Below are 12,111 nucleotides of genomic sequence, written 5' to 3'. Positions count from 1 at the left end.
TGAAAGATTGGCTCTGGCGAAGTAATCCATTCCCAATATCATGGACTTGAGTATTGTTTTATGCAAGAATAGCTTAAGTATCCTCCTCGACCACCTCCTCGCCGTAGTTCGCCTCTTCCTTGGCTTCTTTCGCAGACAACTGACGTCCTTGTGCTTCCGCTTCCTTCTTATCCTCTTCCATTCGCTCCGTCAAGAAAATATTGATTTCGTCTTGCAACTTCGGTACCAGACTCCTGAGTTCGGTGAGATAAGCCACCTTAACTTTCGTATTTTCGGCCAAGGATTTGGAAGAAGCGATGGGGGAGGAAAGCATATATTCGAATGTGCGTGTCGATGGCTGAGAAGATTCGTAGACAGCACGGAGGACTTGTTGAGAAGAATTGTTTGAGGCCATGATGATGATAGTGCAAAACAATTAGGAATATTCTTGCTTGATGGGTGTTTCGAATAAGGAATTTTAACAGTGACCAAAAAGTTCAATTCGATAAGAAACTTGGACTGTGGAAATTGAAGGGAAAGAGAGTTGTTGGGCAGGCGGGGCCAACATGAGAAGGCGGCGTCGTTTCAAGTGCAAGCTGAGGCCCAGTCGACGGCGAGATCGACAATGATAGGCGATGTCCTCGTTTCTTGGTGCTGATCTGGACCAAGTACCTACATATATCAAGGACTAGAGTGATCGGGAATGAAAACTACCTGGAAAAGGGATCATGGGGACACATGTAATGGCCAAATCGCTTACTGACTAAACACGACTCGTCTTGTCTCATTCCGGACGCGCCCTCTATGATGTTACGCTCCCCAATCCCGCCTGAGCGCACCTCCTCCCGATCCCCAGCTCCACCGCGCCCATCCTTTGACGACGAACTAGAACGACCTGGGTCCGCTGGGAGTGATGCCTCTTCAGTTGCATCCAATGTGACCACTGTGTCTGCTATTCAGAGTTCCCTCAACAACTTCGGTGCTGCGCCAGACGCTTCCTCTCCCCGGATACCCCGGACTTCTAGCACCAACGGCAGTGGCACCACAGACGATAACCCCCGGCGCCCATCCGCCTCATCTTTGATGCCCCAGAATGAGATGACCAGCAGGAAGATTTCCGGTCGCGTCGTCCCGCCCGATCTGTCGAGGCATCGGCCACGACACCACTCTCAAGGCTTCTTCGAGCCATCCCTCCCGACAGCGTCCCTATCAGATGTAACACTTTCCGCATCAAGAATCGCAGCGCAGGCTGCGATGCAACAGCAGTCCTCCGCTGCGCAACACCCGCCGAAACGATTGCCTTCCAACGTCCAGGGCCCTGATGGAAGGGGTGGAAGCATCTCGCCCCCACTCCCACCGCCACAACAAGTGCTGGCAGCCCCTGGCTCCGGATCTACCTCGGGGCAATCATATCAGAATGGGATTGTTGGCGGAAATGCTCTTGCGGCTACAACAGCTGCCAACGTGGTGTTTCCTCGAGGACCTGCGCTTCAACCGGGGATGGCTAGTGATCAAGCGCAGCCGGAGCGTGAGCAGAAGCAGAAGGGCGATAAGCCTAAGATGAAGTTGTTTTCGAAGCCGAAGCATATTGGAATCAGCCGAGACAAGGATTCTTACGGGAAGGATAAGGGTATACCGTCACCAAGCAAGATGGGCTTTCCGGGTTCTAGTGGGTTATCACGCATCGTCAGCGGCTCGACCGATACCCTTCCCTCGAACAACTCTTCGATGTATAGTTTATCCAACGCATCTGTGAATACGGTGGTACCAGCGGACAGGCAAGCATCCAGCGAGAAGGATAAGGACAAGGACAAAGCCCACAAGCATCATTTTCTTTCGAGGCAGAAACTCAAACTGAAGGACAGAGACGATCATTACAACCTGCCTCTATCTTCGGCGTCTAGCAATTCTAAACCGTCTGATCCCAATGCACCACAGTCTCTTTATTCATTCACTCCAGCGTCTCCTAACGCAGGGTCAACTACATTCAGCAAAACTGTTGGCGGGTTGGACCTCTTGCACGGTGGTCGGGCGCTTCGAGAAAAAAAGAAAGAGGAGAAGCTGAGGGAGGAAATAGAGCAAGACTTAGTGGTTAGTTGCGCTACCCCAGCTGTCTTTTCGGGGCCGTCGTCCCTTGGAAACTCGACAGGACTCTTGCCCGAAGCTGCCCTTCGTGAGACTTTGTCGGGTTTCGGACTTCACAATATGACTCCGGATGATGCCTGGGATTTCTTGAAGGCGAAGCTGTTGGTTATATTTGACGGTGAAGACGTCCGTATAGCAATTGAGGACCTGAACAAGTTGGTCCTAATTCACATTCAACGCTGCGTGCAGAAGCACACGCCAACCGCCATTGTCGACGATTTACGAGAGCTGCTCGAGACAGGATGTGCCTCGTTAAATCATACACTAAACGGAGTGCCTGACGAAAAACTGGTGCCTCATTTGGTGCAGATATGGCTACTGGTTTTTGGCACCATTCTTCCATTTATTCAAGCTGTGTTTTTGCCACTCGATCTAGAGTTTCGAGGCGCAGGTTCCGTGATGAATCTACGGGAGGCAAAGGATTTTTGGAATTCTGTACCGACCGGCAAGGACTTTGAAAATGAACTCGAAGTTCGACACCTGGTCCTGGTGGCTTTCCGTGACATGGTCATTCTAAAACGTTATGAAGGCTTGAAGGCTACATTTTCGCGCTTGAGCCTTGATAGCATCAATGTGGGCTCGTCGGCTCTCAGCATCACAACAAAGAGCAGTAACAATAGCGGCCGACCTGCCACTGCCGCTTCTCTCGATGCTGGCTTTGGCAGCTACAATTCTCAATCATCTACGCTCCTCAATACGGCGGGCAGTTACTCGTCGGACTCAATGAGCAATCGCAGCCGTGCTGCATCAAACACGTCGTCCAATCCAGACCAACTTATCTTTCAGTCCTTCTCATCCCCAAATCAACGCGCAACCGTCATTCACAGGGCCTCACATACGGCAGATACTTCCCAACTCATTACCGAGACGGTCGGGCGGATGCTACAATGCCTCAGTGTCCTGGCCAGTGTGCAGACAGGTGATGAAGCGCAAGAGAAGATTGAGACTCTGAGCAAAGCACTGAAGCACAACTGGCTCGGACGCGGACGGACAGGGCGGGATCGACGCGGGTTTGTCGGAGCGAAGGTTCGGCCCAGTATAACGACACACACGACTAGTGATGATTCTATGAATGATCCGAGAAATAGCGATTTAGGCTGGCAAATACATGAAGGGCGCCAGCAAGTGAGTGTCCTGTGAGACTCTTGAGACACGTTAAACTTATGCAGCTTATTTTTCTTACTTAAATTGGCCTGTCTACCTTGGTCCTTTTTTGCCTTTCTCCGGCATAGAATAGATACTTCTTGGTGGAATGATTTATAGCCTGGGGTATCTGGTGTATATGGTCGTTACATTGAGCTGGGCATGCGAACTACCATGATAGGTTTCATCTTTCATTTCTCGTCACGTTGCCGAGGATCACGAAATCCAAGTGAACTCCATTCTCTGTATCTGTTCACCCATCACCTTAGGAACCCTTCGGCCAACTTAACTGAGAAGAAAATGTGTTCTTCGCAAATTCTGATTAGTCTTGCTTTCCATACCGCAAGAGCGATTTCTCTAGTCCTCAGCCTCACCTGCTGCTGCAGCTTGAGTCCTCTTGTTCAGCTCTTTGAACTTTTTCTGGATTGCACTTGCAGGATATTTGTTTCCTCCATCCGCAGCAACACTGTCGGCGATCTTATGCCATTTCTCCTGCTCGAACTTCTCCTCAATTTCTTTCTTCACCTTGAGAATCCTGGCTTCCTAAAGGCAGACAAGCACATACTCGTTCAGTATCCTATCGACAGGACCCAAAATCAAGCTGAAACCGGACGATCACTTACATCTTCTGCACTGATGGAGATGAAGTTCGCCTTCATGGCTGTGTAGCGCTTTCGCAGCGTGCTCCCTTCAACCTTGATGCCGGTCATCCTCGTCCAGACATTGGTGATCTCAGACCAGCTACGCCCTTCCTCGTCTCTCATCCGCAGAACCATCTTGTCGGCCAACCCGGCTGATTCTGGAGAGGCTGGAATAGGACCCAAGCCTTTCTTGGGCGAAGTCTTTCCCTTCTTAGCTGGGGTCTCCGTACTATCTGCGTCTGCGTCACCGTCCGCGGCCTTCTTCCGGCCTCGCTTGCGAGGAGTCGCGTTTACTGGGGCAGAGGTTGACTGTGATTCCTGCGTAGTGTTAGGTTGTTGCATCTTTAAGAGGCGGGTGTACTGCTCACCTCCGCGGCTCCGGGACGCACGTTGTTTGACTGATCGTTCTCGACCTTGATCTCGGTGACGTCCATGTCGGTGTTTATGGGGGTGAAGGTAGAAACTGTGAGGACTGGTCCCGTGGGGTCGGGGAGAGTAAATATGTCGAGGCTCATCCTTGAAGGACTGTCATGCTATCAGTAGAGTTTTCTCGACCAGAGATTTGTGACTGTGGAGGCTAGATGTGTGGATTAAGAAGGGAGAATGAGGATGATGTGAAGAGAAGAACAGGAAGGAGGATATGGAATTTATATGAGTTGAGAGTAGCAGGAGTATAACACCAGGCTCTGTATGTCTATGTTGGCTTCATTTCATTCACTGGACCTTGTGAAACTCCGGCAAGTGCGAGAGAATCTTGTGTTCATCAATCAATTAAATACTGATAGTTGTATCTGTGTGCAATGTGTTTCCATGAATACATTCTTAGTGAGCATTGTGGTTTATAACCCCATACTGTCTAGACAGCAGGGCAGATAGCATGTACAGGATCACTTAAATGGTCATATCTCAGGACTAAGTTCATTCCCAAATTTGGCAACCTTGATGCTTCTTTTCCACATTGTGTGCACTGGTGGTCTCATCAGGCTCTAAAACAATAAGATGTTCAGAAGCTAAGAAACGTCTGAAGAAGCAATCTTCACTGCAGCCCAAACTCCCAGTTCGTCAACATATTGTTGGGTACTAGCCACTTCCGTAAGCGGCATCTCATATGAGTCAAATATATACTCTAAGTGATTCGCGATCCAATCTGTCTGACGTTCTGCGTATCTATCCGCCTTTGGTTTCTTGATTCCTGCAACTTACTTAGAGCACAAAGTCTCCGGCCTCGTTCATCTAAACTACCATGACGCTGATAATGGCATAGTCACAACACGGCTATCGTATTCTGTGACCTTACAGCAAATGCGAAATGCGTCAAGTAATCTACAGAAGCTTTGGCAACTGCAGTGTTGGCCAAGCCTGGTCGGATTTCAATTTGCCCGTCGAGGATTCCTTGTTTCCATTCGGGACAATTATTTTAGTTCAAAGTAATGCTGCAGCTTTGGCATCGGGAACGGTTCATAATATGTTTGCGATGGTCCACGCTCGTCATTAGTATTTTGATCATTGACCTCCAGTCGTCCATTGATAATAAGAAGGTCGGTGCGAGATCACAGACCACCTATTCTCCTTGGTACGGAAACCAAATATTTGCGGCGATGCAGTACGTATGGGCCAGGATGGAACTACCCTGAGTGAGCAAAAGTACCACCATCACGAGGACCTAGTCCCACTACCAACCAGCTCCACTCTATTCATGCAGCCTACTTACTGTACATGGGATGACAACCTGTATGGGATCCACTCTGTAGATTTTGTTTCATTGTGAATTACAGAGTAGCTGCTTGCATGGTCTTTCTAGGCTCAACTCTCAAGACTTAAGCCCCACGAAATCGAGTCCTTGTGTAACCTAAGGATCGACAGCTGCAGATGGTCTAGTCCTTTGCCTTGCTGTCCCTGCTGTTCTCTCCCACGCTACCGGAATAATGGATATTGTTGGGTCGCTTAGAGCCAACGAGAAAAAGTCGGTGACGACTGATGAGGCATGTCTTCGAGGTGCGTTGATAGGGTGCGATGGGGAGGCGATTAGGCAGGTAGACAGGCAGCAAACGCTTCATTTCCTGACAGTGACACTGTAATGGAGTCCTTGGTCAGTGAGCTCAATTCCCGTAGTTTGCTTGACTACGGGTCCACGAGACTGGCTTGTTGGAGGACTATCCACTGAGAATGTGTCCCTAAGATTTTGCTCTCACATTTCCTTGGAATCGGGGCAAATCAAGTGCATTTATTCTGCAATGAGTTTGTGGGGGCTGAAGGTAAAGGTTGACAACTAGTCCATTTCTTAAGGCATCGCAGTGAGTCAGTGACAGGGCTGGGATCAGCCTAGAGGGAAAGCTGCAGCCCCCAGGCTACTACTAGGCTCTCCCAGGCACCCACTCCCAATCATTGCTAACACTTCAGGTACAAAGTAGATAAGTATGATTCATTAGTTTCGCCTTTCTTTGGCTTCTTTTTGAGATCATTGTCCGGTCATATGCTGCCCAGACATTGTCTCTAAAGCTCTTTGCGTTGACTGTATCTTCTCTTTATTTAGATTCTTTCACTCGTCATACAGCCAGCTTGGTTCCCGCAATCCCGCCTTGTCTTGAAGCTGCTTTGTCACTTCCAGCCCACACTTGAGGACAGCTTCGTCTAGCTAGCCTATATCAACCCGTCCAGAAGCCATAAGGACCAGTCATTCTCACCGCCACAAAGCTGAGAAGCTCCTTTCTGTCCTGACAGCCAATCTTTAAGAGCCCAAGGACGCAAGGCGCTCCGTGCTCTAAGGACATTCGTCTTGATTCCCTGGCGAACGTCACAGATACATTATTCTGTTCAAAGTATTTCTAGCTCACCATCCCCTTCTAGATCGTCGTCCTTCTTAATTTATTACTTTTATTTTGAAGCTGTCCACATTTCTTCTTTGATCGTGCTAATCGTACTGAGAAGGCAGACAGCACAGCTCTACGATTTAAGCATCGATAATGTCAACTGACCCCAGTGTTGTCCCTAGCTCCACAAGCTCCCCATCATTGATCTCAGTGCCCGACACCCCGACCGATCCAAGCTCCGGCCCGTTCACCCACTCTACCACGCCGCCCTCGGAAGCTCCACTGCGGAACCCACCCCGGCCCCAAATTAATGAGGCCCAGGCTACGCAGTCCGCTACGATGGCCGATCCCAACGACAACAGTAATGCTGGATTGGATACCAAGCATGAGGTTGAGCCTTCCATCGACAATAACGGAGTAAAGACAGAGGCAAAGCCATCTGTTTCTGTAACGGAAAGTACTTCCGTCAAAATCGCATGCAAAAAGCATTCAGGAAAAGAGTCGAACGCCGCCGGCCGAAAACGTGATTCCAAGAAAAAGAGCCATAAATCGATCTCAACGCCGGACGAGGATACGAGCTCGGCGTCAACTTCATCCTCTGGCAGCTGTAGTGTCAGCGAGTCTGGCTCTCAGGATGACGAGACGTCGTCCAGCTCATGTGAATCAGAGACATCTCGAAAGAACCGAAGCAACCGGTCAAAGAACAAAGCCAAGAAGATCCTTAAGGGTAACCGGAAGAGGAAATCTCGGTCCCATCAGCAAGTAGCTTCGGATACAGACACTACTAGCGATGATATCGGCGAAGATGACGAACCCCTTGACGAGAAAACGCTGAGAAGGCTTTTGGCTAGGCTCCAGACGAAAAGGGGGGCAAAGAAGCTTCGAACCAAGGGGGAATCTTCCGAGGATCAACCGGAAGAGGATGTTGAGGCCAATTCTGAAGAACTGGCTTTGTTGCTGGCAAAAGAAATGGCGGCTCTGAGTCTCAAACTTGGCGACGGACGCAAACTAAACGATGGACGCAGGGGCAGAGCTCGCGGAAAGAGACACGCGGCTGACGGTCTCACAGATGGTCAGAAGGGCAACCTGCAGAAGTCTAAGCATAAATTGAAAGCTGCTTCGAAAATGGCCTTCAAGCGGGTTGATCAATGTGAGTGAGCGTAACTCCTCCCCTCTGTGTGAGGGCGGGATATGCTGACATTTTCTTCCCTGTTAGTGTGGGATAATACGATCCATAATTACAAGCTCACCGAGACTGTCGATGATACTGGTGCGAATGAGTGGGATCAGTATATTTTTACGGTTCGGCGCAAGTTTGACTGGGAGAACAAGTATCTGGAAACTGTCGTTGACATCAAGAGTAAACACTTGCGGGACGCTCTGGCTAAGATCATGGACGGTGTCAAGGGTGTGAGCTTGGTACAGGAGACTGCCGTTGTCGATCCAAACATGCTCTTCCTGTATCTCGAGGAGACTCGCGCATACATGAAGGAACTGAAGCAGCAGGCCAAAAAAGAAACGAAGAAAAAGGCCAAAAAGCTGGCGGATCTCAAAGCAGCGCAACTCAAGGTTCTCGTCAAGTATCTGGACACTGACTACGCAGAGACGAAAAAGACTCTGTATCCTCTGCTGGAAGCGAACATGATCACCTTCGATCTGCTGTGGGCACTATACAAGCCGAACACCATCGCCTATACATCGACTTAAGGCAATCAGGACGAACCACGTGCCTTCAAGATTGAATACGCCACCAAGGAATCCTCCTTCATGAAAGGCCAATGGTACAGCATCGAGGGTCGCTACTTGGAGTACGACGGCAAGTCATTCGGTATGGGAACAATGGCTGCTGAGGTAGAATTCTTCAAGGGCGTTCGCAAGATTACGAGCCTCGGGTGTTATCCACTCAAGTACCACAGGGAGGCTGAGGAGGTCAAGGCCAAGCTGATCGAGCGCGGCAAGAAATTTGTGGCACTTTGCGGTATGAATTACCGCTTCCACAAGGGAATGGCTTTCTACAAGAAGAAGCGGACAATCATCAAAGTCAACATCAATGGTCGAGTCATGGTTGATCCCGCGATCCATCGTCGCATCAACCCCAACTACCCAATCAGTACTGTTCGTCCCAAGGACCCTGATATCCTAGGTGCTTCAGATGACGAGCCGAGCGAGGACGGATGCAGATGCGGAATGTCTGATTCAGATGTCGATCAGCAACAACACAAGAGTCGAGACTCTGATAACCCCAAAATCGTGTACAAGGTCGTGCAAGACAAAGAGGGTAGACCTCGTGTCGTGGAAGTGGAGCTGGATGAGAATGGGAATGTGATTCAAAAAGAGAAGATGGACGACGTGCAAGACCCCTCTGGCCGAGAGTTCACTGAGGAGGAGTTGCTCATTGCAAGTCCTGTCGTTCTGGGGTTCGCCTTCAGTGAGAAGTTGTGGCTGGAGTTCAGCGTCTCTGGAATCAGCGACATCGACTGGAACGAGGACGCATTTGACTCTCTTGTCCTTCCCGACAACCAAAAGTCGATCGTCAAGGCCCTTGTCGAGTCGCATACCTTTCGCGCCGCCCAGAACATCGACGATGTCATTCAGGGTAAGGGTAAAGGCCTTGTCGCAGTGCTACATGGACCACCTGGCACGGGCAAGACCCTGACTGCCGAAGGTATCGCCGAGTTGCTAAAACGGCCTCTGTACATGGTCAGTGCAGGAGAACTCGGAACCGACTCAAGGACTTTGGAGGCGGAACTCAACAAGATTTTGGACATCGCCCACTCATGGGGCGCGGTCCTGTTGCTGGATGAGGCCGATATTTTCCTCGAGAAGCGCACAATCCAGGACATCCATCGCAACGCCCTTGTGAGCATCTTCCTCCGTCTCCTCGAATACTTCCAAGGCATTCTCTTCTTGACCACCAACCGCGTGGAAACCTTTGACGACGCATTCCAATCTCGTATCCATGTCGCACTGCGATACGGAGACCTTACCACTAAGGCAAAGAGAAGCGTCTGGCAAATGTTTCTGGAAAAGGTCCAGGCTAAAGAGGGCGTACAGACTGCAAAATTTACCGACAAGGACTTTGATGCGTTAGCACGCCACAATCTGAACGGCCGCCAGGTAAGTCCCCTTGCTTCCTTCTCGTCGTGCAGGCATGTATCGGGTTGTTAACACTCCTTGTAGATCAAGAACTCCGTCCGCACGGCTCAAGCGCTAGCAGTCAACGAACAGACTCCGTTATCGATGCAACACATCAAACGTGTCCTTGAAGTTGCTGAGACTTTCGACCACGACCTTCGCGGCGGGACCGGCTACATGGACGCCATGCGAAGCTATACGTAATACGTCACACGCCAATCCAAATCGGATTCACTATGCCGGCGGATTTCCTTCTCTCCTTGCTTGTGTACTTGCTGCTCTCCTTACTTCTCTAATTGCTTTTCTTCTTGCTTCTCTGGTGATACGGCCGTCCAGGAATACCCTTGCTTTTTGCTCCAGAGACAGTTTCTGATCGTTTCGGTTTCATTCCATCCTGCTCAAGTGTCGTCTGGACAATTTCGCTATTGTTCCTTTTTTAGTAATACGGCCAAGTTTGGCGATTGATACGAAACAGTACTTGTTCCAGGGAGGAAATATTCCTGATACTGAGAAAATCTAGCGAGACCGAGTCAATTCTTCCGAGGGCAGATGTCTTGCTCAGGGGAACTATAATGCAAAAATACGAGCGAAGAGCGAATTCAGGAACAAATTGAAATATTCATTTATAGGAAATACATGCCATCCGCTTTTCCCATCAAATTCTCGCCAGTCATCAGATCCTCGTCAAGGGAAGAGAAATGCTTCAAATTCTGCAGCCGCAATCATCCGGTATCAATGTCGATGCGGGATGCGAAGCATATAGAAAAGTCGGGGAAATAGGCTAATGACAAAGTACACAAGTGACTGTTATACATGGACGAACGTAGCTGCAGAATAATTCACACTTGATTCAGAGAGACATCTAGGGGTTCTGAGCGACAAAGTCACGACCCTTCTGAATGTTCTTCTTGAGATCAGTAAGAGCAGCCTGGATGAGCTTCTCCTCGTAAGCGTTGACCTTGCCAACTTCAAGGATCTTCTCAACACCGTTGGGACCGAGCTCGACACGGGAGGCGAAGAAGTCAACACCCTGGTCCTTGTAAAGAGGGCTCTCAACGAAGGTGGGTTCGATGACACCCTTCTCGCCCTGAGCGGCCTTCAGGAGGGACTCGGCGAAGCGAGCGCCGGCCATGGCCATGGAGAGAGTAGCGGAACCGGCACCGTCCTTGGCCTTGACGACCTCATCACCACCGAACTGAATGCGGTTGACGAGCGTATCGCGGGTCTCGCCCTCAATATCGGGGTGGTTGGACTGGGAGAGCAGAGGGACGATGGTGACTCCGGAGTGGCCACCAACAACGGGGACGGCCTCCTTGGCGGGGTCGGTCTTCTTAATCTGGGAGATGAAGCGGGAGGCACGGACGACATCGAGGGTGGTGACACCGAAGAGACGCTTAGGGTTGTAGACACCCTTGGACTTGAACACCTCGGCGACAATGGGGACGGTAGAGTTTACCTTGTTGTGACGTTAGCGCTGCTGATCAGATATAATTGTTTGGGATACGTACGGGGTTTGAGATAACCAGGATGTTGGCCTCGGGGGATGCCTCAGCAGCAGCCTTGGCGAGGTCACGAACAATAGAGGCATTGGTGTTGAAGAGATCTGCATGGCAGCGTCAGTAATTGTCCTTGCATCATTGAGAAGGCCAATGCACATACCGTCACGGGTCATGCCGGGCTTGCGAGGAACACCGGCAGGTATGAGGACGATCTCAGAGCCCTTGAGAGCATCGCGGAGGCCAGAGGGAGTAGGGTCATAGCCAGTGACAGTGCTGTTAGTGTTGATGTGGCTCAGATCAGCAGCGACACCTGTCAAAAGATCTCGAGTCAGCATATACTGGGCTTTGAAACTTTGAAAACGCAAGTTTCGGATGTCCGGAGACGTACCAGGGCCACCGCGAATATCATAGAGGGCAAGCTCAGAAACACGGGGGTTGAGCTTGAGCAGGAGAGAGAGAGGCTGGCCAATGCCACCAGCAGCGCCGAGAACAGCGACCTTGGAGGCCTAAAGATGAAAATGGACATGGTTAGCACATTGGCGAAGCTCCGAGGTCCCGAGCCGAGCGATGGGAGATGGGTCTTCATACCTGGCTGGCAGAGGCAGAGAAGGCCCGCTTCTGGAGGAGGTTGAAGGACTGACGAGCAGCGAACATTTTGTCTATGATTGAAGACGGAGTTTGATCTATCCGCGAAAGAAAAAAAAAAAAGTTGAGTAGAAAGAAGGATGGAGATGATCTGAACGGGGAAGAGGAAGGGAA

At 50.2% G+C, this 12,111-nt stretch overlaps 5 protein-coding genes across 5 annotated transcripts; 2 read left to right on the top strand and 3 right to left on the bottom strand.

The window, feature by feature from the left end:
• Nucleotides 1–73: 73 nt before the first annotated feature.
• Nucleotides 74–394, bottom strand: AFUA_7G05785 (uncharacterized protein; the record flags this gene model as incomplete). Its single annotated transcript, XM_001481381.1, has 1 exon — nucleotides 74–394. One exon carries the CDS (start codon nucleotides 392–394, stop codon nucleotides 74–76), a length of 321 nt encoding a protein of 106 aa, XP_001481431.1.
• A 389-nt stretch (nucleotides 395–783) lies between these two features.
• AFUA_7G05780 (uncharacterized protein) lies at nucleotides 784–3,264 on the top strand (the record flags this gene model as incomplete). The annotated part of the gene is made up of 1 exon (XM_743839.1): nucleotides 784–3,264. One exon carries the CDS (start codon nucleotides 784–786, stop codon nucleotides 3,262–3,264), a length of 2,481 nt encoding a protein of 826 aa, XP_748932.1.
• A 360-nt stretch (nucleotides 3,265–3,624) lies between these two features.
• On the bottom strand, nucleotides 3,625–4,423 carry AFUA_7G05770 (uncharacterized protein; the record flags this gene model as incomplete). The annotated part of the gene is made up of 3 exons (XM_743840.1): nucleotides 3,625–3,810; nucleotides 3,891–4,226; nucleotides 4,277–4,423. 3 exons carry the CDS (start codon nucleotides 4,421–4,423, stop codon nucleotides 3,625–3,627), a joined length of 669 nt encoding a protein of 222 aa, XP_748933.1.
• Nucleotides 4,424–6,323: 1,900 nt separating this feature from the next.
• Nucleotides 6,324–10,057, top strand: AFUA_7G05752 (ATP-binding protein; the record flags this gene model as incomplete). Its single annotated transcript, XM_001481380.2, has 5 exons — nucleotides 6,324–6,727; nucleotides 6,837–7,868; nucleotides 7,935–8,407; nucleotides 8,435–9,835; nucleotides 9,899–10,057. The coding sequence occupies exons 2-5, from the start codon at nucleotides 6,872–6,874 to the stop codon at nucleotides 10,055–10,057; spliced, it is 3,030 nt and encodes a 1,009-aa protein (XP_001481430.1). The 5' UTR covers nucleotides 6,324–6,727; nucleotides 6,837–6,871.
• A 61-nt stretch (nucleotides 10,058–10,118) lies between these two features.
• On the bottom strand, nucleotides 10,119–12,111 carry AFUA_7G05740 (malate dehydrogenase). The gene is made up of 5 exons (XM_743843.2): nucleotides 11,941–12,111; nucleotides 11,741–11,858; nucleotides 11,513–11,662; nucleotides 11,362–11,456; nucleotides 10,119–11,309 (listed from the first exon to the last, which is right to left on the bottom strand). Exons 1-5 carry the CDS (start codon nucleotides 12,004–12,006, stop codon nucleotides 10,716–10,718), a joined length of 1,023 nt encoding a protein of 340 aa, XP_748936.1. The 5' UTR covers nucleotides 12,007–12,111; the 3' UTR covers nucleotides 10,119–10,715.

This window comes from Aspergillus fumigatus, chromosome 7, assembly GCF_000002655.1.
Source record: "Aspergillus fumigatus Af293 chromosome 7, whole genome shotgun sequence".
NCBI lineage: Eukaryota > Fungi > Ascomycota > Eurotiomycetes > Eurotiales > Aspergillaceae > Aspergillus > Aspergillus fumigatus.
This window is presented reverse-complemented; position numbering and strand designations above follow the sequence as displayed.